At 46.8% G+C, this 27164-nt stretch overlaps 1 protein-coding gene and 1 long non-coding RNA gene across 4 annotated transcripts in view; both read left to right on the forward strand.

The window, feature by feature from the left end:
- Positions 1–1584: 1584 nt before the first annotated feature.
- On the forward strand, positions 1585–20431 carry LOC109390494 (uncharacterized). 2 transcript variants are annotated; one of them, XR_002125590.1, is made up of 6 exons: positions 1585–1695; positions 7405–7513; positions 8295–9088; positions 16448–16635; positions 19508–19586; positions 19704–20431. It is a non-coding gene; the product is annotated as an uncharacterized LOC109390494 (long non-coding RNA). The 2 variants fall into 2 exon arrangements; XR_002125595.1 differs by lacking the exons at positions 8295–9088; positions 16448–16635.
- Positions 20432–20636: 205 nt separating this feature from the next.
- KIF3C (kinesin family member 3C) overlaps positions 20637–27164 on the forward strand; it is a 33820-nt gene continuing 27292 nt past the window's right edge. The window contains exons 1-2 of one of the 2 annotated variants that reach the window (XM_019643642.1): positions 20637–21372; positions 21533–23386. In XM_019643642.1, the coding sequence (XP_019499187.1) occupies positions 21851–23386 (1536 nt within the window). In that variant the 5' untranslated portion in view covers positions 20637–21372; positions 21533–21850. Of the gene's footprint in view, positions 23387–27164 lie in introns of both variants that reach the window. The other variant, XM_019643562.1, reaches the window with a different exon arrangement.

Consider the following 27164-nt stretch of genomic DNA (forward strand, 5'->3'; position numbering starts at 1 on the left):
TCTCTTCGTTATTTGAGCTTAGATGTGAAGGGCAAAGATTTACCTTGACAGTGAAGGCAGGGAGGAGAAAATATTTGGTAAAGGCAATTGTCCTTAGGTTGCCTTTAAAAACCAGATGTAATAGGGCCAGCCGAGTGGCACGTTGGTTAAGAGCTGGCTTGGGATGCCAGAGGGCCCCAGTTAGGATCCCACATATGACGTCCAGTGACACTGACCTCTACAGCTAAGATGCTGAACAACAGCTCAACCTGGAGCTGGGCTGCTGTGAGTCACAGGCGACAGTGTGGGCTGCAGCCCCTGCTGCAGTGGGTTACCATGGGCTACCGTATGTAGCCAGCAGCCGCCGTGGCCAGCAGCCGCCGTGAGCAGCCGTCCAGAAGCCGGCAACTGATCTGCCTCGCCCGGGAAGAGCACAATGATGGTGCCAGCTTGGGCCAGTGAAGCAACGTCCTCCACAACTAGATTGAAGAACAAAAGGACAGCAACTTGTCTGTTCCCCTTCCCCCAGTTCCCCAGCACTGTTCCCATCCCCCCAATTCCCCAATAAAAATCTTTAAAAAAAAAGAAAAAAACAGATGTAATAAATAATGGCACAAATATATATATTTGTTTTGTTCACTGAAATATCTCTGGCACCTAGCCAGAACATGGAAGACAGTAGTTGCTCAACATATATTTGTTTATAAAAAAGAACAAGATGAAATGAAAAACTGAGCCTTTGAATATTAAGCATAAGAATGCAATTCCTTCTTTGAGGCCCGGCATCTACAAGATTAAAAGAGAGAGTCCTGGGAAGGGGCCACGCTAGACCAAGGTTTCTGTCATTTATTAGCACCAGTGTAAACGGCAAAGGCTGACATCTGTGCTATTCTGGGAGAGAAGATGTCAAGGGAAGAAGGAGGCTTCTGGGTGGTCAGGTATGAGGGACAGAGAAGGCTCTACCTGCTATATGTTGTGTCCTGGACCCAAGGGATGGAGGCAGCCAATAGAAGATGTTCATCTACCCCACCCCGCCCCCCAGCTCCTCCTGGTACTGTGTGGAAAAGTTGGCAACAAGACCTGGAGACATTTATAATATTACTGGCGTTTGGGAAGGTGTGGGAGGCTCTTGCTTCTCAGGTGACCAGTAGGGGTTTCTCCTTAGGAGGAAGAAGAGAGGTTTTAGGGATCCTTACCCAGGGCTACCAGGTACAGTGATTCAGATTGTGCCCTACACCATATTGAAGGAGGCAGCATTCACAGCCAGACATGAGCCAACTTAAATGAGAATAGGTAAGCACTTGTAGACATTCTAGGCTTTCTGGCTGGAGCAGCACCCATCCACGTAAACCGCCACTTGCATACACAGCCATGCAGACTTGAGAGCAAATGCTTGCGCGCACTCACAGCCAGTGCACAACCATGCTTGCCTCAACTGCACGGTGGTGTACTTGAGGTTTCTTCTCTCACCACCTGCTTGCTCTCAGGGGCCCAGCTTCTAACACTCACCCCTCACCCCAGAACTTTAAAGGTGACGTAGTTCACATAGGAGGCTGGAAGAAGGAGGAAGTGGCTGGCTCATAGTGGCAATGGGCTGTGTGAGAGAGCAGCAAGGGTGTGAATATGCCTGAGCCCAACCAGGGATCGTCCATGCTGGGACACTGGAAGGCTGCCTGAGTCAGCCAAGGAGCTGAGCCAGCACGTGCCACCGTATAGGTTGTACAAAAATATACTAACTTCAAATGCTTTTACTTGGGGAAGGGGACACTTTTCCTAATTTGCAATTTTCCTAATTGGCCTTGTCCTACATTCTCCCACCCCTCTTTTTACACCCTAACAAGTCGTATAACTTCTGCTTTGTCTTAGGGCCCAAGAAGGCAAATTCTGAAAGGCAAATTATCATGTTCCCAAACTCAGCTAGCATAGTACATTAAAGAAAGAATATGAAAAGCTTTGAAAACATAAAATACTAGTCAGGGATTGCAAACTCTTATGCATGCTAGAGGCAGAAAGTAGGCAAGCAGCTACTCTACACGTATAAAATGAGCCTTTTATTTATTTGGTCAGCTTTATTGAGATGTAACTTGCACACTATACAATTTGCCAACTTTAATTGTACAATTCAGTGAGTTTTGACAAATGCAACCAACCACCGCAATCATGATATAAGATATTTCTATTACACCAAAGTTCTCTCATGGTTCTTAGCAGTCAATCCTTTTCCAACTTCTGGCCTCTGGCAACTACTGATCTATTTTCTATCACTGTTGTTTTGCCTTTTCCAGAATTTTCTATAAATGGAACCATACATTATGTAATCTTTTGTGCCTAGCTTCTTTCTCTTAGCATAATGCTTTTTAAAAATTTTTTATTGGGGAACAGTGTGTCTTTCCAGGACCCATCAGCTCCAAGTCAAGTAGTTGTTTCAATCTAGTTGTGGAGGGTGCATCAGTGGCCCATGTGGGGATCAAACTGGCAACCTTGGTGTTATGAGCACTGCACTCTGATCAACTTAGCTAATTGGCTGCCCCTAGCATAATGCTTTTAAGATTCATTCCTATTGTGCATGTATCAGTAGTCTGTTCCTTTTAATTGCTGGGTAGTATTGAATTGAATGAGCATACCACAAATTGTTTATCCATTCATCAATAATGGACATTTTAGATTGTTTCTGAGTTTTTCCTATTTTGAATAAAGTTCCTTCAAACCTTCATGTACGTTTTTCTGTAAGACACATTTTTTTCCTTTTTCTTGGATAAATGGGTGTTTAATTTGATGAGGTTTTTTTTCTTTGTTATTCACATTGGATAATTTTGATTGATCTCGCTCCAAGTTCACTGGCTCATGCCTCTCGCATGTCTATTCAGCTGTTAAGCCCACCCAGTAAATTCTTTATTTCAGAAATTGTATCATTTATCTTCAGGATTGCTATTTGGTTCCTTTATAATTGTTTCTGTTTCTCTGATGAGACTTCCAGTTTCTCTGGTGAAATTTGCATGCATTGAAAACAAGTTTTGTTTTACTTTATTGAAGGTAATTATAATACCTGCTTTAAAATTCTTGTCTGTTAGTTCCAACATCTGGTTCATCTCTGGGTTGTAATTGATTGATTTTTCTCTTGAGAATATGTGTTATTTTCTTGATCCTTCATTTGCAGGTAATTTTGGATGTTAATTTTATGAATGTTGTGAACGTTCATTTGTGGGGATTCTAGATACTGTTATTGTTGATGGTTGCTTTTGGCTGGTCAGTTTAGCTGGGTCACAGTGCCTAGATATTTTCCCAAACATTATTTTGGATATTTCTGTGAAGATTTTTTTTGGATAAAATTAACATAAATTGTTGGAGTCTGAGTAAAGCAATTACCCTCAATAAATAGGTAGGCCTCATCAAATAATTTGAAGGTCTTAATAGAACAAAGACTGACCTTTCTTGAACAAGAATAAATTCTGCCAACAGACTACCTTTAGACTCAAACTGAAACTCTTCCCTGCGTCTCCAGCTTGCCAGCCTGCTCTGCAGACTTTGGACTTACCAAGCCTCCACAATTGTATGAATCAATTCCTTAAAATAAATCACTCAGCCTCTAAAATAAATAGAGAGAGAGAGAGAGAGAGAGAGAGAGAGAGAGAGAGAGGGAGAGAGAGAAAGAGAGAGAAAGAGAGAGAAAGAGATGGTTCTGTTTCTCTGGAGAACCCTGACTAATGCAATTATTTTTCACCAATGACAATTATATCCTTTGGTTTAGCAGGTAATGTTCTTGGCTGGGTTGAAATAGCAAATCTTGTTTTCTTGTGCATCTTCATTTTGGGTTCACATCATTTGTCTTTAGTTGAGCTGCTGAGTCTGTTCCATGCATGCTTGGTTCAAGCATCAGTCAGAGGTATGGGTAGACAAAGTTTGGAGAGCTCCTCTGTTTCTTTTCTTTCTGAAGTTCCACTCCTTTCAGTCTTCACTGGTTTCCTGGCTTCTTTTTTCGGATTTCCCAGACCAGAAAAAGTGTGTATTTCCTCTTGTGAACCCCTGTCTGCCCTTGATGTGCAACGTAGGATGCACTTAGCCCTATTACTTCACTGTGGCCAATAATAGACATTGCTTTTATTCCTTTAAGTAATCTTTTTAATGGAAGCATAGCATGCATACATAAAAGTGTACAAATCCTAAGTGTATGTCTCAATAAACTCACACAAAATAAATACACATGTGTAGCCACTTCCCATATTAATAGATATTGGGCTGTTGGAAAAGTTATGACGTATTTTTCTATGTTTTTCGTTGCAAAAATGCGTCATGACTTTTCCGACAACCCAATGAATAACACTATCGCCCCAGAAACTTCATGTTCTTTTCCAATTATTACCTATCCTCCTAGGGTAACCACTATTCTAATTTCTAACACTGTAGTGCCTGTTTTTGAACTTTATATAAATGAAATCATGTAGAATGTACCATATTTCCCCATGTATAAGATGCACCATTTTTCAAAAATTTTGGGGTCTAACAACTGGATGGGTCTTATACAGTGGTTGTAGATTTTTTGACAGTGATGAGGAGTTGTATGAATTTTATGATGAATAAAACTTGAGTTCAATAACTTTATGTAATACATTTTTTTTCAAATTTCGGGCCCAAAAATTAAGGTGCGTCTTATACATGGGGAAATACGGTACTCTGGTGCCTGGCTTCTTTCACTCAGCATTTTGTTTGTCAGATTCATGCGTGCTATGTGAAGCAGCAATTCATTCATGTTCATTGCTGTGTAAACATTCCATTTTATGAATATACCACATTATCCATCTATTCTACTGTTGATGACATTTGAGTTGTTTCCAGTTTGGGGCTATTATGAATAATGCTGCTATGAGCACATCTGTACATTTTTGTGTGTGTTATATGTATGTATTTCTAGGAGTAGAACTGCTGAGTCACAGGATAGGTTTACTTTACTAGATGTTACCAAATAGTTCTCCGAAGTCGTTATTCATATTTACATTCCCACTAGCATTGCATCAGAATTCCAGTTGCTCCATATCCTCACTGACACTTACTGTTATGTCTTTTTCATTTTAGCCATTCTGATGGATTTTATGTACCTTGCTTTTCAGAACATCCCACAGGCATGATAAAACTGACAGGCGGAATGAGCTAACAATGGGCCAGTTTGAGGCTCTTGTCTGTAAGGTGTTTCTTCTTAATGGCTTTGAGCATTTCCAGAAGTATTCAGTTGTTACATTTGTGTTAGATGGTTCACCAGGTGAAGAGATGGTAGGAGGGAAGGCAAACAAGGGCATTCTTGGTAGAGGATGCAATACATGGAAAGGAAGAAAGTCATAAAAGGTCTTGGCTCAGAGCAGGCTAGTACAATTGTGCATGATTCTTGGAGGTGCTGTGCACTCCTTCGTCTATGGGAGTGGCACCTCCAGGAACTGTGCAGTGCACAACCCATGAAGCTTCAAACAGCAGTCATGCCTGTCATGGTCAGGAATAATAACAAATTTTGTGTGACTAGAGGGCAAAGTGGACAGGGTAGAGGAACAAGAGAAGCCAGATCCAGAGTTAGGGCAATGTAACTGACTCAGCCTTTGTTAGAGGCTTACTTTAGAACTCCACCCCACCCCCACCCCTACCACTGCTGCCTGGGAGCTGAAGGGCTGTATGACACAGCACAACCCGCCTAAGCCCTCTGTGTCCCATAAAATGCTTAGCCTGCACTTTGTGCATCCTTAGGCCTCATCCAGTTCTGACGTTGTAGCATTCTATTCTCTGGCCGGATTTGTATCCTTGATGCTGAAGAGAACCCCTCTCGACCACCACAACTGGGCAAGGGAAATAGGGGGGAAAGATGAAGGTCAGGATCAGACCTGAGGTGCTCATGGGTTTCTCACTGAAGTAGGTGGGCTGACTTTTTTCTTCCTGCTTTTCTCCAAAGTGGACTGAAGCATCTGGGCGTCCATAACCTGCCTGTCCAGTACAAGGCTGGAGTAGAGTCCAGCTCACCTCACTCCTCAGCCCATAGGTTTCCTGCTCTCTAACTATTCTCTCTTCTTGATGAGAGAATTCTGAGCATTTGAAAGACCAATCATTGATGCCTTTGGAGTCATCCAAGTTGACTGAATGCAGGAAACTCAGACTCAATCTCCTAATTTGTGACCGCCCCCTCCCCATGACAGAGAATCACTGAAAATAGCATTATTCTTCCTTTCACCATTATCTCTTTCATTTCTTCCTCCCTTATTTTAAAACTCCACCCACTCCCACCCCTACTATATGAGGGATGGTACAAGCTTCCTCCTCTTGGCTCCCTCAGCCTTCTGAGCCAAGAGGGCTGCCACTGAACTGGGGTAGAGGTGAAACCCAAGTCAGGAAGGAGAAATGCTGAGCATGCTCCAGCTTGTCTTGCTACACAACTTCGGTCTCAACAAGTTGAGGAACTAACGCCCTGTCCTTCCTCTGTCTTGGGCTTCCTCTCTTGCCTACAGCCTCAGTACACTCCTCTCTGCCTGGGAAAACTGGGTGAACCTGAACGGGAAACTGTGCCCCACCTATCTAAACCCTAGGTTTATGTTACCAAGTCACCAGGGCTGGCTTCTGAAGACAGGAGAAAGTGAAAGAAAAATCCCAGGACTCCCACGTTTCTTCCCCATGGCCTGCCAGAGTGAAGGGCATCCTTCTGAAAGAAAGAAGCTCTTTGGGTTGATGCTCTTTGGGTTGACACTCTTTGTCTCTATTACACTTTGTCTCTATGTGTGTCTTGTGTGCTTGTTACGGGCATTAAATGGTTGAGGTGCAGACCTACTGTTGGGCTACAAGAAACTATCCACTGTCTGTCAGAGAAGGAAGAGGGTGAGGTTCATGTTCAAGTTCTGCCTTCCTCCCATTACTTGGACAAAAAATAAATAAATAAATGCATTCCTTAAAGTAGAAACTGGGGCTGGTGGAAGAGTCCTGGGGAATGGCAGAGTGAGAATCTTGGCTTTAGTTACAAAGGGTGTAGCTCTGGAGAAATAAGTGGTGAGATGGCACCTCCCCAAGGAAGAGACAAAAGCCAGGTCAAGGAAGCTGGGAAAGGTGCCCGTAGTTGCACCAGGACTTTGGGACTAAGTGTATATCATGAGACCAGATGTCAACTGGAGATCTGGGGGCCCTGGGACTAAGTTAACTATGGTATGAGTGCAAACCTTTCCGGCTTAGCTTATTGACTTTTTTTTCTGTCTCTTTGCAAGGTCAACTTTTAAATCAACTAAAAGGAATATACTATACACTTAATATGTGTTCACTGTGGCTTGGGCCTTATACGGAGTAGAGAACAAGAGACACAGGTTCTCCCTTCAGGGAGCCTATTAAATAACTGGAGAGAGGAGAACAAGGCATGTGAAACTCCTAAGGAACAATACAACTGATACATTTTTTTGTTTCTATTTTAAGCCAAAATTAAAATTAGCATGAACTTCCTGAGCCGACACAGAGAAGCGTTAAGCAACCCAGGAGGAGAGGAAGAGCTATCCTGGGACCCAAAACTGTCTCCAGTTCATCCGTAAGTGTTGACGATCCATGTGTGTACTGTCAAAGACACTGTAATATTCTTAAACAATAAACAAGACAATGAAAGATCATATCTAATTAATTGCTAAGCAATGTGGGCCAAGTAAATGCTGAGAGGGTCCACAGGCACCCAAGAGGCTCTAGGTCAGCGGTTCTCAACCTTCCTAATGCCACGACCCCTTAATACAGTTCCTCATGTTGTGGTGATCCCCAACCATAAAATTATTTTCGTTGCTACTCTATAACTGTAATTTTGCTACTGTTATGAATCATAATGTAAATACCTTTTTGTTTTCCGATGGTCTTAGGCAACCCCTGTGAAAGGGTCATTCAATCCCCAAAGGGGTCGCGACCCACAGGTTGAGAACCGCTGCTCTAGGTGCTGAGAAAGGTCCAGTTCTCACTGGACTGGGGGCTCAAGAAAGAGTAGGTTTTGGATAAACAATCAAAGGGCATTCAGTTCTGGACAGATAAACAGTCTGAGGAAAAGGCAAACCATTATTTTCAAAAATCACTCCAATTTCTATTGAATTTAAAGTTTTCAAAGACCCTTCACAGCCCTGATCTTTGTTCAATCTTCTCAGCAGCCTTGAGCATTTGACAGAACAGATTCCCACGCACAAGGAAAGTGAGAACTGGAGAGTCTCTGTTGATTTTGTTTGTTCAGCATCCTTCTCTCCCATCTTTGGCAACCAGAACCTTGGCTTTCCTTGGGAAAGCATCTATCTCCACTCTCAGACCAACCAAGGTTCTGGCCTCACTCTTGAATCCAGGGTGGGCATACCAGACCTGGTCCAACACTGGCCACAGTACTACAGAGATGGGCATGTACTCCAAGCAGGTCGCTGAGATTCACATTCAGTACCTTTGCTGGAACAACTGGGGGAGAGAATAAAACCAAACGGTGGAAAGCAGTGCAAAGAGACCACCTCCTGGTGACATCGTTTAGGTAGGTCCTTAGATCCAGCTGTGCCTGAAATCAGACTTCTTCTAGCATTTTCAGAGAGGTGAGTCACTAACATTTTCTTTTTTATTTAAGCCAATTTTAATTTGGTTTCTGTTACTTGCTACTGAAAGAGTCCTGCTTGATTCAGAAAGCTAGACAATATGTTTAAATTCAGACAGCTAATCAATAACAGAGAAAGGACTAGAATTAGGTTTTATGTTTCTCATCCTGTGCTCTTAGACTAAGTATAATGACGAGAGGATTATTAAGCATGGTGGGGCCAGCCTGATGGGGCCTGGCTTAAAGACATGCTGGGGAAATTAGATAAGCAATAGGGAGCCTCCAAAGGTTCTTGAACAACTTAAAAGAGACATTTAAAGAAATTAGTGGGTATTGGCAGTGTTCTGTTTCTTAGCATGGGGGATGGATATAGCCCTCCACATACATTTACTCTAAATTGTGCAAAAATCTTTTGTATGTTCTTCTGAATACATGACAGAATGCATAATTTCAAATAATGAAAAAGAAAACACGATGTGGAGGCCTGCAGAATGGGATGGAGAAGAGAGACTCTGGAATCAGAGATGCGGGAAGGAAACTGGTGCTGAATGGAGACTTCAGGTCAGGAAGTTTGCAGTAGAGCAGTGGGAATAGGGATGGAGGAAATGGAAAGGTAAGAGGCGCCTCCTGGGTGAATGAGCACATGACAAAAATACGACTCCAAGTACTGGTAATGATGACCCAGATGGGGTAGTTGAAAGAGAAGTACCTGGCTGAGGGTCTTAAAGAGTGTGCGTGGTTACATTTTGAATTTGTTCAGGTGGGAATGTCCAAGCTGCGGGCCTATAGTATCATTTGGTTGGAAAGAACAGAAGCCTCCTGGAACAGAAGTGAGGAACTTGAACATCAAACACGAGGCTCCCCGCTCTGTGTCTCCGGGATGGAGGCGGCCTTCCCTCTGCTCTTCTCTATGTCTGCAGACCAGGGTCTTCTGCTTCATCGAAGGGCGAGCACAACTGGCAGAAGCTGGAGTGCTCTGGGAATCCCACAGGAAGGCAAGACCACTGTTAAAGCAGCCAGGCAGGGGTACCAGCTGCAAAGGCTGTCAAAAATGTCTAGAAGACCAACTTAGTGAATCACAGGTCCTGGTGTGAGTAAGTTGTAAGGCCTGTGTTCAAGGAAAGCAAGAGAAAACAGAGGCTGATTTTATTTTGGGAAGGGGAAGCAGCAAGGTCAAGATCTGAGACTGGCAATGCTGATGTGAATGAGGCCAGTGATATTCTCCACAGGACTCTTCAGCTCAAACAGGTTCTCCTATCCCCACCCCCATCTCCACCCCTCCTGCGGTTCTTGGGACTCCCTTCGTTTACTCCAAACTCCCTAAAAGCTGCCCATGCTCCCTACTCACCTCCTCTGTACTCTTCCACTGTCAGCACCAGGCCTGCCCTGCTGGTGCTCCTTAGAAACATGCTAGTGAGGTCTCCAAGGACTTTCTGGTTGCTATATCCAGGCAACAGATACGCTCCAGTTTTAGTCTTGTTTCATTCACTTATTGTTCATTCATTCATTTATTCAAAGAATATTTCTTAGGTGCCAACTACTTGCCCGATACTGGAAATATGATACTGAGCAAGATCAATTAGGCAGAGGTTCTCTGTAGAGACAACTGTATACTTTTTCTTCCCAAGACACCACACACTCATGCATGTTTGCACATGCACATGCATGCATACACACAGGCACATACACACACATGCATGCATGTACACACATGCACACATGCCTATGCACACACATGCACACAAGCACATGTGCTAGCTTTTTCTATTTACATCCTGATCAAAGCCTCTAACTTGGGACCCAGCTGTCAGGCATGTGATCTACGTGGGACACAGACAAATGATTAGGAAGTCAGGCTGGTAGGCTAAGGAAGCTGGGGAGGAGGATGGAGTGGACAGCCTAGAGGAGGATGGAGTGGACAGCCTAGAGGAGGCATCTCAAGATGCACACATCAGTCACTTGGCCACTTGCTAGTGGCCTGCAGAATATGTAACTCTGAATGACAGGCACCCACTGGAGAAGGGCACATACCAGGATCCCAGGTTCTGGGCCACTTTAGTCAATTCTTGAGGCAATGTCCTTCCCAGAGGGCCAAGGAGGGCACCAGGGGCCTGGTTCCAGCATTTTGGGAGGCAAGCTATTAGGGGCACGTGCCTGCTGCATCGCACTCCTTTACTGAATCCTGGCCATGCTCCTGTAGCATGAAGCCCCTAAAACTGCCTTCCTGGGGAAGGGAGTCTTTGGGCAGAACCCTTGCTGGGTTCTGAGCAGGACCCTGACATCCTATAAATGCAAGGAGCCAGAGAGTTAGGCTCTAGCTAGCTGAGCAGTTAAGGATTCTCATGACAAAGATCCCATAATTTTCCTTTCTTCCTCTTTCTAGGGAATTATATAAAGTAAATGAAGAATAAAGAAGAGAAAAAAGAGAGGAAAAGGAGAAAAGAAAGAGTAGGAAAAGAAGGAAAAAGTGGAGAAGGAAAGCATATATATATATATATAGTGCTGATCATAGTATTTCTCTGCTGAAAACATTTTAATAATTTCCCATTGCTTAGGAGATAACCACACCCCTCTTCTCTCTTACCCCCTCCTGCCCCACCCCTTCCAGTCACATGAGAGTTCTGGGGCCTGCTAGGATGTGTTTACACACGTTGTGGGAAATTGCCTCATGGGGTTGCAGCAACTGAAACAGGGAACACCATAATGGGCCCATCATAAGGAGCATAGAGAGCTACAAAAGGGGGGGTTAGTCCTAGATCTGTGACTAGATCTGTTAGTCCTAGATCATGGGGAAAATCCCGATGGTCTCTAAGTCTCCTTTTCTTTACCTGATCTGTGGTCAAGGAAAATAATCCCCACCCTGCCTGCCTCGCTGAGTTACAGTGAGACTCGGGTGAGATAAAGGACCTAGAAACCCTTTGTGAATTATCAAGTACTGAACAAATAAGAGATTGTTTCTACTACACAGTAAAGTACATTGAGAGGTATCAGAGGCCTGCCCCTTCCATCTCTCAGAACGTATTTTTCTAATAATCCTTCATGTCACTATAACACCTTAAGCTCTTCAAAGTACTTTTATATATAATGTGTCATTTGTTCTGACACCACCTCTGTGCAGTGTCTGGGCAGGGCTGCCTCTTGCTGGGGATACAAGGGCACAGGCTAAGGGAATGAAGTTCACCAGGAGGCCCAATGTCACAGGGCGCACGGTGGCTGAGCCAGGCCTGAGCTCAGGTTTCCTGACTCCAGCTCAGGGCCTGCTCCCAGCTCCTGGAGCTGCTCTTCTCCCAGCACGTACCAGCTGTTGTTCACTTTAGATTCTAAACCTTCAGAGTGTACAGACAGGATCTTCTTAGGGGATTAACTTCCCCATCAGTGAGTATGACCTTTGGGTGGAGCTATTTCGGAGGACACTTAAGCCTTTGCCAGTGAGACAGGCTTGGTTTTTGAAAATCTACTTGCCAGGGCCTGTGGGACTTTGCCCAAGCTCCTTCGTCACTTTTCTGTGACAGCGGTCAGCCAACAGGCCGGAGGTGCACATTTTGGACCACTCTGGGATCCTTCCTCCAGGTGGGGTTCTAACCGCAAAATGTGCTATTACCAAAGAACTCCACAAACCCCACCTGCTGGCTAACTCTCCTGACTTCCGACTGTTATCCCTGTCCAGCTACCGGGCTAGGGCGAGGCAGAGGAATATACACGTACTCCTGACCGGGAGCTGCTCACAGCTGGAGAAACAGCACCACACGGGAAAATAACAGCAAAGAGGATGGACTGGGTGCCCTCTCAAGGGGGGACACGATGGTCTTCCGGGATGACGAAGACTATGAGCTCAGGAAGGCAGAGATCTCTGGGGACTGAGAGGCTCCAAAGAAGCTTACTGGCTGAGGACACTTGTGTCCCCTTCCCCAAGCCGGTCTCCGAGTCAGACTAAAAATTCTTGGTGAATCACACCAGGAAACTGCCCCTGCAGCATTCCAGGATGCAAAAGCCAGGACCTTGGTCTGACTGCTGATTGGTTCTGGTGAGTCAGGGGAAAGGGCACCGGACGGGCAGTCTGGAGATGCAAGATTCTGCACCTTGATCTCCACAGGAGCCAGAGGAGGCAGAGATGCGGGCGTTCTTCCTGTCAAGGTCAAATGTCTGGGTCTCCTGACTTTTGACTATAGAAGCCTCCCCCAAGTTGGTGAAGATGGGAAGCATTCCAGAGGAAAAGCTGGGCAGGAAGTGGGAGACGTGATTTGGAATTCAAGGATTTGGAATTCAAGAAAGAGACCAAATCTAGAATGTTAGTGGGCTAGGTTGGCAATGAATACCCACCTTACCTCATCCTCCACTTCCTTTTCTCAAGTCCCAGAGGGGTTGGATGAGACTGAGAAGAGTAATGGGAGTTGTTCCCACAACATTTATAATAGTTAAAAAACAGAACAAGGGCCGGCCGAGTGGCACGTTGGTTAAGAGCTGGCTTGGGACACCAGCTCTAAGCAGCAGGGCCATGGTTCAGATCCCACATGAGGGCCAGTGACACTGCCCTCTAGAGCTAAGATGGTGAGCAGCAGCTCGACCTGGAGCTAGGCCGCCATGAGTCACCGGCATCAGCGTAGGCTGCAGCCCCTGCTGCAGTGGGCTGCCATGAGTTACTGTGAGTGGCAGGCAGCCAGCGTGAGCGGCTGGCAGCCTATGTGAGCTGCCAAGAGCCGCTGTGAGCGGCCATCCAGAGGCCGGCGACCGATCTGCCTCACCCAGGAAGAGCGCAATGATAATACCAACATGGGCCAGTGAAGCGACGTCCTCCACAAATAGACTGAAGAACAAAAGGACAGCAACTTGTCTGTTCTCCTTCCCCTGGTTCCCCAGTGTTGTTCTGTTCCCCTAATTCACCAATAAAATCTTAAAACAAAACAAAACCAAACCAAAGAAAGCCTAAATGTGCAACAATAGGGAGAATAATCTGAAATAAATTAATGATCTCAAATAAAGTTAAGTAGCCATTCAAAAGCTGTTAGCATATAATATAGACTATCTTTATGACCTTGGGGTTGAGAAAGAGTTGTTTTAAGCAAAACACAAAAAGTGCCAATCAAAGGAAAAGATTGATAAATGTGCCTACATTAAAATTAAGGAATCCTGATTATCAAAAAGCACCATGAAAAAAATGAAATGCCAAGCCCAAACGAAGATGCTTGCAACACATATAAGCAACAGAAGGCTGAAAGCCTGAATATAAAAGAACTGTTCTAAAACCAGAGGGAAAATGCAGGCAACTCAGTAGAAAAATAAGCAAGGGACGTGAAGGGGCAATTCTCAAAAGATGGACATTGAAATGCCAACAAGCATATGAAAGGTGCTCACCTTTACTTGTCATCAGGGAAATCCAAATTAAAACCACAGTGAGATACCAAATACCTAAAACGAAGGCCAATATTAAGTGTTTTTTCTGATGTGAAGCAACTGCAGCTCATGCTCTGCTGGCTACACCCACTTGAGAAAGCAGACCTCATCAGCCAGAGTTGGAGATATGCATTCCCAATGACCCAGCAATTCTACCCCAGGCATATCTGCAACAGAAATGTGTTCAATGTGCATAAGAGACGTGAACAAGAATGCTCAGAGCAGCGTAACATGCAAGAACCCCAAACTGGGAACAACCCACATGTCCATCAAGAGTAAATGATAGATGGTATAGTCACACAATTAAATATGATCTAGTAGTAACATTACACAACAGACAACATGGATGAGTCTGTCAAATAAAAGAATAAACCAGAAAAAAAAACAGATACAAAAAAATGCACACCAGATGACTATGTAAAGCTCAAAAATGGGCAAAAGAAAACCGTACTCTTTCGATAGTAAAAGAACAAAGAAAAGCAAGGGAGTGTTTATCATGTAAGCCAGAAAAGTAGTGAACCTCAGAGACGAAAGAGGGACTTGTGACTGCAGAAGTTCCTGCAGGGGACTTCTGGGATGCTGGCAATGTCTTGTTTTGGGCCTGGGTGGTCGGTATAGGGACGTCGTTTTATAATAATTCTTTAAGCAGTATATATATTTATGTAATGCAACTTCCTGAGTGTTTTATTTGACTGAACTCTGTGAAATTGCCAGTATTCAACCATTTTTTAATCTACAAAATGGCAATTTTATATGGTTCAACCTAGTATCTCACAATAAAAAATGTTAAGCACCCATTCAAAATAATGATCGTGAAGGCTATTAGTAACTTCATTCACTCATTTGTTCATTAAACAAATGTCTCCTGGGGGCTTATGATGAATCGGTCGTATTTCCAAGCACTGGGATACAGAATAAAATTCTTTCATGATGCTTGCATCCTAATGGAAAGATAATCCACAAACAGATATAGAAACATCTAGAATGTCATTGTGGCAAGTGCTATGAATAACCAAAGCAGAGTAAGAAGAGTAAGAGTAAGAGAATGATGAAGAGATATTTTAGGAAGCGTGGTCAAAAAGGCTTCTCTGAGGAGATGCCATCTGAAAACACAACTGAATGAAGTGAGGGAGGGAACCCACAGGCAGCCATGGGAGAAAACGCCTGCAGGCAGGGGGAAAGAGCACAGGCCCTACTATAGGAATGTGCTCGGCAGGCTTGAAGAATAAGGACCAGTGTTATTGGACCAGAGTGAGGAAAGGGGAGAGGAATGAAGACATGAAATGGGGGAAGTAACCAGGTGCCCAATCGTGGAAGGCCTATATGCCCCGGTAAGGGATTTTGGATTTTATTCTGAGGGTGATGAGAGGCCATTGGAAGGTTGAGAGCAAGAAGTGGTATGATTTGATTCATAGTTTAGAAGGAAAACTCTGGCTGTTCTGTGGGGGAGGGAGATTAGTGGGGTGGAAGCAGGGATTCCTGTTAAAATGCTACCGTGATGTCCAGGTGAGAGAGAAAGGTGGCATGGAGTAGGGTGACAGTGGTGGTGCCACGCAGTGTTCTGGAGTCAGGATTGATAAATTTTGCAGGCAGATCCCAGATAGGATTTGTCAATGGATTACATGTAAAGCAAGAGGAAGGAGAGTTGATAATGTATATAATATTAAAAAAAAAATTAGGATACCCAATTCTATATATAGTATGGTGAAAACTCTTCAAAACATGTTCTTAAATTACTTTTGTGATGAGAAAATTAAGTATAGCAAAATAGAAGAAATCCAAGTTGGGGAGACAGAGTATTTTCATAGATGGATGGATAATGCCATAAAAGAATAAAAAATAAAAAGCAGACACTAACTGTCACAGGAAGTAAAGAAAGGAAGAGACCCCCGAGGCTGGCGGAGGCAGGGACATCTCTCCTGAGGAGGCAAGAGTTGAAATGGATGTTGAAGGAAGAAGGTGGAGTTAGTCCAGGGCTGGCCCGGATTGACAGCTGAGCCTGGGGCCCAGTACAGGCAGGTGGGAAAACAACAGACTTTGGAGCTGGAGAAATTAGACTCCAGTCCCACCCAGTACCACCTGGGTTAATGTGAAGGTTAGACAAAACATCCCTAACCCACCTATTAGGGTTCAATAAAGGGTAGCTGCTAAGGACAGTGCTTTTTTAATATTCAGATTTTTTTAAATTTCAGATTTTTCTATTCTTTTCGGGAAGAGGATGGGGAATTGACTCAAATCCAATTCACCAGAAATTACAGTAGAGGAAGGGGAAAATAAGCTATTGGGAAAAGAGGAACTATAATTATTCTAGACTTGGACACAATTGGGGGTCTCTTGAATTAGATAATGTCACAGTGAGTGAGAGCCCAGAAATTTGGATCTCATCCAAAGATTTTTGTCACATACTCATGTCTCCCTCTGCTGACAGAACATGGCTTTACAGTACAGTGTAAACCCCAATCCTGAATTACTTGCACCTGAAAATTTACAGACCCCAGGGTTGCTAAAGAGCTAACTCTGTCTTCTCAGCATAATCTCACCCTGGCTGTTACTGGAACCATACTAGAAAAAGAAGTTGGTATGGGAATTCCCTGGGGGAAAAAACAACTTTCAGCAATAGAGGAAGCTTCCTCCTTTCAAGTCGACAATGGGTCTAGACTCCAATGAAACTGTCATTGAAACCAGGATGGAGAAGCAACTGCTCTGCCATATCCACAGTAAGCCTTCCTTGTGACATAGGAGAAAGACCCCCAGGGTTGCAGGTTTGAAGCCTGAAGACTGACTGTACCACTTGGTGGCTGGGTTCTCTTCCTTAATCATTTAATTAGCCTGAAGCTTAGAGTCCTCACAATATGGGGATATTAATATTTTCCTCTTTCCTGGGGTTGATATGAGGATCAAGTAAGTAACATGTGATAATACTCTATTAACTATAACTTCTCTAGATATAAGAATTTTTGCCTCCCTGTTTTCTTGCCCTGAAGGTCTTGGAAGGTCTTCATTCATTTGCTTAGCAACTGATATTGATTACCTAAAGTATATATGGTACTGTGCTAGATATGAGGAAGAGAGACAAAAAGACAAAACCACAGCTTCTGTCTTCAGGGCGGTATACATTATGGTGAGAGAGACAGATACAGTTAACCATAGTACAAGTCAGACTATGATGAGTACTGTAAGACTAGTTAAACAATGAGCTATAGAATCATGAGGAAAGGAAAGATTAGTTAGAAGGTAGAATCAGGGGAGTCAAAGAAGGCTTCCCAGAAGAGGTAATATTCATATAGGGCTTTCATTTGTTTATAAAAATATTGGGCTGTCGGAAAAGTCATGACATATTTTTTCTATGTTTTTCGAGGCAAAAATGCATCATGACTTTTCCAATGACCCAATAGCACCTACTATGTGCCAGGAACTAGATTAGTTATATGGATACAAAAATGAATGAAACAGACATATTATGTCTTCATAGAACAACAGAGAAGGTGGATGAATAATTATTTAATTACAATGATGCTAAATTCTGTGAAAGAAATACAGGGATGAATGAGAACATATTACAAAGGGATATAATCTAGATGGAGAAGTCAAGAAAGGTGCCCTCATGAAGTGACATTCAAGCTGAGAGCTGAAGGATGAAGAACAGGTATGTAGGTAGGTGAAGAGGATGAGGATAATTGTTCTGTGCAGCAGAACAGAATGTATAAGGGCCCTGTGGTAGGAAGTTGGAAGGGAGCTGAAAAAGGCCATTGTAACAAGAGACCAGAGAGCAAAGTAGAGAGTGGCATGAGATGTGACAGGAGATATGGGCAGGTACCAGATCATGTAGGGCCTGGGGGCTGCATTAATGATATAGACTTTACCTTAAGAACAGTGAGAAGCATTGAAAGGTTTTAAGCATGGGGTGATGTGATCAGTCATGTGTTATTAAAAGATTACTTTATATAGTGTGGATGGGTGGAGACAAGAGCAGACCAAGGAAGACCAAATTGGAGGCTATTGTAGGAGGCCAGACCAGAGGAGATGATGGCTTGGGTCATGGTACTGGCCGTGGAAGTAGAGAAGAAGTTGACAGATTTGAGAAATATTTAAGAAGTTGAGCTGATAGGATTTGGTATTTGAATGGATATATTGAGGGTGGGGACATATTTTACAGAGTCCTCCATTCTTGGAGGACCAAATTAGGATGGGAGAATGATAGAATTTCAGGGTGCATAAGAGCCATTCAAGTAGCTGTGTCCATTAGAGAACTGGATATATAGATTTAGAGCTCAGAGGAGAAATATGGACTAGAGATACAAATTTAGAAATCATTTAGACAGTAATTGAAGCCATAAGCTGTAGTGATCACTAGAGGGTGGCATTAAAAGAAAAACAGGGCTCAGGACTTAGTGAACTCCAACATCTGATGTTGGGGTTGAATGAGATCAACTGGTTAAGGAGACTGAAATTGAACAACCAGAACTCCTAGGAGCTGTAGGAAGAAAACCAGAAAAGTTCAGGGTCATGAAAACCATGGGCAATGAGAGTCTGACAAAGAAAGAAGTGGATTATTGAAAAGGGCCCACTGGAATTGGCCATGGAGTTCATTGATGTCCCTGGTAGGGGAAATTTCTATTAAGCGGCAGGAGGAGAAGCCATATGAGATGGAGTTGTGGCATGAATAGAAGGGGAGGCTCTGTAGACAGCAACAGACAAAGTTAGGAGGATATTTCAGGCCAAGGAGCAGCATGAGCCAAGGCATGGAGATGTGAAAAAGTATGGTGTGTTTGGAGGACCTTAAGCAAACTAGAGGGAGTAAAGACCTGAGTATTTAAGAGGATGAGGGGAGGAAGGATGGCTGAAGACAATGCTGAAAATGGAGACAAAGAATGTGAACAACCTGAATGCAAAGGACAAAAGGAAAGAAAACTATTTATTGAATGACTTCTATGCTCTGGGAGTTTTCACATACATTATCTCACTTAATCTTCATATAAACTCTGTGAGTCAGGTAAACATTCTTATCCTCATTTTTCCCACTGAGAAAATAGCTGTTCATAGAAGGTGAATAATTTCCTCAGAGTCACAAAACTTGTAAGTAATGGGAACCCAGTCTCCCTCTCATATGGGAGCATCTGAGCAAGTGCCCCGCCAGGTGATGACATCAGGTGGGAAGAACTGGCCAGAATCCCTTATATCCAGTGCGGTAGTATCAGGTGAGTTAGCCAAAGCATTTGAAAGGATAGTCCAAAAACCAAAGCCAAGTGCAACAAGAAAATAGTTCAAAAGTCAAATGGTCCATCTAGAAGTCAGGCTGCCAGAGCCAAGAGAGGTTAGTCTTCAAAGCCAAAATCCCACCCAATAATTAGGCTGAAAGCCAAGTTAATCACAAACAGTGGAGTTTAATTAAAGAAAGGGCAAGGAATGCCAGGAAACATCAGAAGTGGGCCAGCCACCAGCTAAGCCTCAAGCTTCTATTTGAGCTGGTATTCAGGTATTGGGGATTTGAAGATGGGGAAGAAGTGAGGAGATCGGTTCTGTAGAGTTGAACAACTAAACACCTAGGCCCTCTAGATAATAACATGATTGGAAATGTTTTGTGGACAGATTCTTCTGGTGGCTTTATGAAGAAGCACTTCAAGATTTCAGATAACAGCACCTCCTCAATCTGGATCTCACATGGAAGGTAAGGATAACTGGGGCCCAGTCCACAGATTCAATTCCCCTCTGCAGAGTGGAACATGGGTAGGCTACTGGCTTGGTCCTTGAACTTGAGGAATTACACTTGATTTGTATCCTACAGGAAAAAAATATGAAGACCCCAAAGAGAAACACCAAGCACAGACCTGACATATTCGGAATACTCAAGGAAGCAGGAACTATCAGGCAAGCCAAGGCTATGTGTGTTATTAAGGGCTTGCTTAAAAATAAGTTTTCTCATTGGTACAATTTTTTATGATTCATTGTTTCATTTGAGCCTCACAACCACTCCCTGAAGTAGGTGTTATTTCTCTCCCCCTCTCCAAATTCCTTGAAACAGATGAGGAAACTGTGGCTGGGGCAAGGTAAGTGACTGCCCAGGTTCACACAACCGTGTAGAGATCAGAACTGGAATTGGAACCCAAGTTTTGTTTCATGCAAATTCTATGTCTCTTTCTGCTATGAAAAGACATTGGTCAGGGAAGGCTTCACAGAGGAGGTGCTTGAACTCCCAAGTGGCAGGGCACCAAGTGCAGAAGGGTGACAGGGATCTCCGGGCCAAGGCACAAAGACATAACACAGTACATCCAGTTAAACAAAACATGCTTTCTAGAATGTGAGCTCCTTGAGGACAGGAAGGTCCAGTTCCTTGAATGAGGCCTGGGGGTTAGCAGGTGCTGGATAACTTTTTGAAGGAATAGAATATAGATTCTATACAGGAGTAGCTGAGAGGAGGCTGGGAAGTTAGGCAGGGGTCAGAAGATGGAGAGCCTTGGGCTGGCTGAGTGGCTCAGTTGGTTAAGAGTGCGAGCTCTGAGCCACAGGGTGGCTGGTTTGATTCCCTCCCCGAGCTGAGCTGCCACTGAGCTGCCAACAGGTGTCGGGATGGCTCAGCTAAAAAATAAATAAATTCACTTAATCTTAAAAAATAAAAAAAGAAGATGGAGAGCCTTTTCTACAATATGGAAGGTGGAGGAGGAGGGGAGGGGACCAGGGTGCATGTGTAGAGAACAGGTGAGGAGAGAATCAGCTGGAAGGTCGTTCCAGGAGAGAGAATAGGAAGGCCAGAAGTAAACCAGGGTAGGGAGAAGAAAGGACAGAGTCAAGAAACATTTCGGAGTTAGGATACCCAGCGACCCCCTGCAAGGGAGCAGTAACATCTAACTTCTGCAGACAGAAAGGCAGGAGCATTGGAGAGACGGAGGATGGTGGCTGTGGAGCAAGTGTTGGGTGGTATATCACCCACTTTTCCCCACCAGGTAGGCTGCAGCCTGAGCAGACACTCCAGGAGGTTGCATGCCAGAGAGGGTGGGGCCTCCCAGACTTGGGAAGGCAGCGGCAACCTGCCGGATCTGGGTTAACAAAGACAGGACTACAACTCCCAGCATGCTCAGGCCCAGTGGGGTGACGGCGGGCGGTGGCTGCGCTGCACCCGCCTGGTGGGCGCAGGACGTGGGTCGGCTCTCGAGCCTGTCATTCTGAAGGGGTCTGCGGGGGTGCGGGTCGGCGATGCACCCTTGTATCCCGCGCACCGGCAGCGCTGGGCTCGCGTCTCCCTCCCCGCGGCCCCTCCCCTTGCCCCACCCCAGCTGGGCGGCTTAGCTGGGGCCGCAGCGCGGCTGCAACATCACTCTCGCCGCCGCTGCTCCGCCCCATCCCCTTCTGTTTTTCTCTCATTCTCGGGTGGCGGCAGCGGAGAAGGCGGAGGCAGAGGCAGCAGCAGCAGCGCTGGCTGCAATGAATGATCCCCCAGCTCGGGGGGAGGACTCCAGGTGAGCCTCTGCCCTCTGGAGGCCCGGGACCCCCGGCCGCCCAGGACCTGCAGCCCCCCGCCATGGATCCCTAGAGAAGGGGGTGGAGGAGGAGGAGAAGACAGCTCTGCCGCCCACCCCCATCCCATTTTCCTCTTCCTTTATCTCATTGTTGCCATAGCTGTTTACGGCAGCGCTCCTCTGCCCCAGCATGGGGCGGGCTCCCGGCACTGCCATTCGGCCGGCGCGGCTCCCACGGCTGCCCGGGGTTTCTGTCTAATTCTCCCTGCCCAGCCGGTGCAGCGGAGAGCGGAGGAGGCCCGGACTGCAGCAGCAGCGGCGGGGCCACCTCCCAGCATCCCCACCCTAGGAGGCTGCATGCGGATTGAAGAGCGGCGCCTGGGGGCTGGGCCGGCCCCGCTGATACCTACCTAGGGAGGACCGCAGGACTGCCCCGGCTGCGGAGGGGGCCGCGGGGCGGGAAAGGTAGAGGAGCAAGATGGCCAGTAAAACCAAGGCCAGCGAGGCCCTGAAGGTGGTGGCCCGGTGCCGACCCCTCAGCCGGAAGGAGGAGGCTGCTGGTCACGAGCAGATCCTGACCATGGATGTGAAACTGGGCCAGGTGACCCTGCGGAACCCCCGGGCTGCCCTGGGGGAGCTGCCCAAGACCTTCACCTTTGATGCCGTGTATGATGCCAGCTCCAAGCAGGCAGACTTGTATGATGAAACTGTGAGGCCCCTGGTAGACTCGGTGCTTCAGGGTTTCAATGGCACGGTGTTTGCCTATGGCCAGACGGGCACTGGCAAGACCTACACCATGCAAGGGACCTGGGTGGAGCCGGAGCTTCGTGGGGTCATCCCCAATGCCTTTGAGCACATCTTCACCCACATCTCGCGCTCCCAGAACCAGCAGTACCTGGTCAGGGCCTCTTACCTGGAGATCTACCAGGAGGAGATTCGAGACCTGCTCTCCAAGGAGCCTGGCAAGAGGCTGGAGCTGAAGGAAAACCCGGAGACAGGCGTTTACATCAAGGACCTCTCCTCCTTCGTCACCAAGAATGTCAAGGAGATCGAGCACGTGATGAACCTGGGGAACCAGACCCGGGCGGTGGGCAGCACACACATGAATGAGGTCAGCTCCCGCTCCCACGCCATCTTTGTCATCACTGTGGAGTGCAGTGAGCGTGGCTCTGATGGCCAGGATCACATTCGTGTGGGCAAGCTCAATCTGGTGGACCTGGCTGGCAGTGAGCGGCAGAATAAGGCAGGCCCCAACACAGCTGGAGGGACGGCCACACAGTCCACCGGGAGTGGCGGCGGGGGCGGGGGCAGTGGTGGTGGAGAGAGGCCTAAGGAAGCCTCCAAAATCAACCTCTCGCTGTCTGCTCTGGGCAACGTGATCGCTGCTCTGGCGGGCAACAGGAGCACCCATATCCCCTACCGGGACTCCAAGCTGACCCGGCTCCTCCAGGACTCTCTCGGGGGAAACGCCAAGACCATCATGGTGGCCACCCTGGGTCCAGCGTCTCACAGCTTCGACGAGAGCCTCTCCACCCTGCGCTTTGCCAATCGGGCCAAGAACATCAAGAACAAGCCCCGAGTGAACGAGGACCCGAAGGACACGCTGCTGCGGGAATTCCAGGAGGAGATCGCCCGCCTGAAGGCCCAGCTGGAGAAGAAGGGGATGCTGGGGAAGCGGCTCCGGAGGAAGAGCAGCCGCAGGAAGAAGGCCGTGTCAGCCCCGGCCGGGTACCCTGAGGGGCCAGTGATCGAGGCCTGGGTGGCCGAAGAGGAGGATGACAATAACAACAACCACCGCCCACCCCAGCCCATCCTGGAGTCGGCCTTGGACAAGAACATGGAGAATTACCTTCAGGAGCAAAAGGAGAGGCTGGAGGAGGAGAAGGCCGCCATCCAGGATGACCGCAGCCTGGTGAGCGAGGAGAAGCAGAAGCTGCTGGAGGAGAAGGAGAAGATGCTAGAGGACCTGAGACGTGAGCAGCAGGCCACAGAGCTGCTCGCAGCCAAGTACAAGGTAAGGGCCCCAGAGGGAGCAGGGGCATCCAGAGGCCCCCAGAGGGATCTGGGCCGGCAGGCTTTTCTTCGCAGGTCTGTGACATGGCTTGAAGCAAGGTGTCCTCCCTCCACGCCATACATTGCCCTCCTGCCAAATACTCCCCTGGAGCAGTCAGGCAAATTTCAGTCAGAGCTTCCTAAGAGCACCTAGGAGGATGGGTGCAATAGCATGCGCGTGCGCGCGCGCGCGCGCACACACACACACACACACACACACACACACACTGCAAAGCAGGCAGGTGGTCTCTCACGCCATTGAGCTTGAGCTAGTCTTACCTGCTGCTTGTCAGCCTCTGCCAGTGACCCCCAGTAGCAGTCAGGTCCATGGGACAGCCAGGCAGGCCCTCAGCTCATTTGGGCGTGGGCTCCCACTCCTGCATGGCCTCCTCCCTGTGGCCTCTCTCTGCAGCACCTTCAGATCTTACCCTGTTTTAATAATATCTGACATTTGGATAGCATTTCGCAGTTTACAAAATGCCCCACATACATGATCTCATTTGATCTTCACAGTAGCCATCTGGGGTGCTGGTTCTTAAATTCCCATTTGACAGGTGAGGAACTGAGGCTCAGAGAAATGACATGACCAAGGTTCTACGCTACAAAGTGGCAGAGCTGAGCAGGAACCCATGGGCCTCAAGCCCTTTCAGTTCTTGGATGGCAAGGCGGGACTATGAATGGATTCTGCTCCCTGTGAAAGCAGTCCACGTGGGCCCATGCGAGGCAGGCCCCATTGCATGGAATCATTTGGGGGATCACACAGAGGGCGGAAGGAGCACCGGGCTCCCCACCGGAGACCCGGAGTCTAGGCCTAGCTATTCTACAGCTCATTGAGAGACCTTGTATAAGTTGCTTCCTTTTTTTCCTCAAGCTTCATTTTCTCTTTTTATAAAATCGAAGGTTGGCGTGGGAGATTTCTGAGGCTCCTCCAACCTGATAATTTTTTTGACCCGTATTAATTTGAGAAGCAAACCAACTGAGACGCAAACCCACACCTAGGCCTCATGCCAGTGAGATCCAGTTCCCCGCTGCCCTGAGAGATATCAGGGCCTCAGTGTCCTTCCTGAGCTGATCCCTCCCATGGGAGCTTCCAGGCCATAGGTGGAGCTAAGCTACAGAGGCCTCCGCCAGGCCAGCCCCAGACCTGCTAAATTTCAGTGCTGCAGATGCCATAACTCAGTGTTCCTGGAATTTTTGGTCCCTGGAGCCCTCAACACAAGGCGGGGGAGGGGAGGGGAGGACACAAGGACCCATGAGCTGATTGCTTCCTGGGGAAAGCAAAACATTGCCATTTGTTATTCCTTCTACACAGCATGGGCTCCTGTGGCGGGGAAGCCCAGCCTGGAGAGGGAGAACTGTAGCCGCTGGAAGGTGACAGAGGAGCTAGATGCCATTGTCTGTGTTATGGGACTGTGCTGCTGCACCAGGGGCTCTGGTCTTGTATATTTAATATTTAATTCACCTCCATGAGCTCAGCAAGGGTTATGCTGAGCCGCTTCCTCAAAGAAAGGATCAGGGGCCTGGCACATTTGGGTCCATCCTGAGAGAAGCAGGATGTTAAAGGTAGGACAGGTAGACTAAGGTCTCCCTAGGAGGAAGGGAATCCAGGGAGTCTGCTGCTTTCCACGGGGAAATCTTACACGTGCAATCTGTCATTGGTTTCACTACCCACAAAGGGCCCCCTGCCACACCCCTTGCTCCCCTTAACACCCCACCACCACCCCTTAAGGCTGGGAGGTTAGGAGGCTAAGAGAGGGCAGAAGTACACTTCAGCCCTGAGGAAATGGGTAGAGGGGATGGAGCAAAGACTCCGATGGGATTCTTCCCACTGCGAACAATGGGATTTCCCAGTGTTGGCCATGGACTAGCTCCCTCTGTAAGATGCTTGGATCTAAAGCAATGTGAGGCTCAGATAATAGGACAGTCAGGAGATCAGGGCGGCTGATGCCAGAAGTCTTGCACCAGAGGCATAGCCCTCAGAACCCCATCTTAGAGCTGGCAGGGGCCCCAGGGAACCGAGCCTGGGACTTGCCCAGGGCCACATAGGTAAGTTAAGGAGAACCCGGACTCTATATTTGGCTTAGCCTCTTTCCATTACACTAGAGTCCTGTTGTTACCTATGCTACTTGATAATCAGGGTAATTCGTTTTTATATAACACTTTGACATCTTGATCTCTTATAATCCTCCCAGCAACCCCAAGAGATGAGATTATTTCCATTTGACAGTTAATGAAAACCAAGACTGGGAATGTTGAGTGACTGTCTCGGTGACCCTGGCTGATCAGCGGCAGAGCCAGGACTGGAACCCAGGTTTTTTGGTGGCTCCAGACCTGTGTTCTTTCTAAGTCATCGCGAAACCCTCCATGTTTGCTCACTGTGTGACTCAGGGCAAAGGCCTTCGCCTCTCTAGTCCTCAGGTTTCCGTTCTAATGAGGCAAGTCTGACATAGCTCTCTGGGGAGTGGGTGAAATGGTTATTGTGTGCTGGGCTTTCAGATGTAAGCAAAGGGGGAGGGGTGCCTGGGAAATTCCAGGAGGGGAATAATTCCATATCCTGTGACTTCTCATCAGGCCCAGCCCAGGACAGAGCAGCGAGCAAGCCCAGAATGAACCCTAGAATGGAGCCTAGGTCGAGGACCCCAACCTCCCTATAGACCCTGTGGCACCGCCTGGTTCAGTGTTGGGTGTGTCTAGGATGGAGGAAACACTTTGAGGACTCTTCAGGGATCCACAGGGGAAAGAGAGAAGGAACATGTTAGAGATGATCCCAGGGCTGCTGATTTCACAGGGTTGTGCTGAAGACCAAATGAGATCATTAGTGTGAGGACATTTGAAACATGTTGAAAGCACCAAATAACGCGGGGCATTAGCAGCCACCGGGTGGCTTCTGTCTGCCAAGCAGCGACTCAGTGATCTCCAGGACTGACATCTTTGCAGTTAGCTTAACTCCTTCCTTCCCCTGCCATCCCAGTTGCCTTGCCATAATTCTGCAGCCCTGGGAGCAGAGCCAGGCAAGAAAAAAATCGAGGACACCAGCGGCAAGTCCAGATGAGAAGGCGAGAGAGCTCGGGTGCCTCCTGGAAATGAGCTGAGCTTTTTGCTTCCCATCTATAACACGCTCTGGTTCCGGCATTACCTCCCCTTTTCTGCTCTCCCATTCCCTTCTTCCAGTTCACACTACCCTCTGGGGGCAGCTAAGCGATAGCTGATGCGACCCAGTGCCCTCATTCACTCTGACTCATCTAACAGTCTGTCTCGCCTGCTTTCCGTGTCTGCCACCTCCAGGCTCCCCATTCCCTTTGTTCTCCCCTCACTGTATACAAACACCACGCCTGTCTCCTTAGAGTCTCCTTTCATCTCTCCTTTCATATTTACCATGGGCCTCAGGGGATGTTAGGGTGTACAAATGTGTGAGGGCTTGTGATTGTGATCAGTGCCCTGTTTATTATCAATCATTAGCAATCCATACTTACAGATATCTCTGGGGGGCTGGATAGCACACGAGGGCTGTGAGGGAGGGGAGTAAGTCAAGTCCCAGCCAGACCCACACTGAGGTTGGCTCTGCACAGTGAAAGCTCAAATGTGTGTGCACAATGCACAGTCTGCGATGAGGACTGGTGAATCCGTGCAAATTGCTTGGAAGGAGGCCTACTTGACTCAAATTTAATCGTGTGAGAAAACAATTTTTAAATGTCTGTTTTAATTTTAAACTTTAGTTTTTGAGGGATTGGACTAGACGA

The sequence above is a fragment of the Hipposideros armiger genome, unplaced genomic scaffold, assembly GCF_001890085.2.
Source record: "Hipposideros armiger isolate ML-2016 unplaced genomic scaffold, ASM189008v1 scaffold_0, whole genome shotgun sequence".
NCBI classification, from domain to species: Eukaryota; Metazoa; Chordata; class Mammalia; order Chiroptera; family Hipposideridae; genus Hipposideros; species Hipposideros armiger.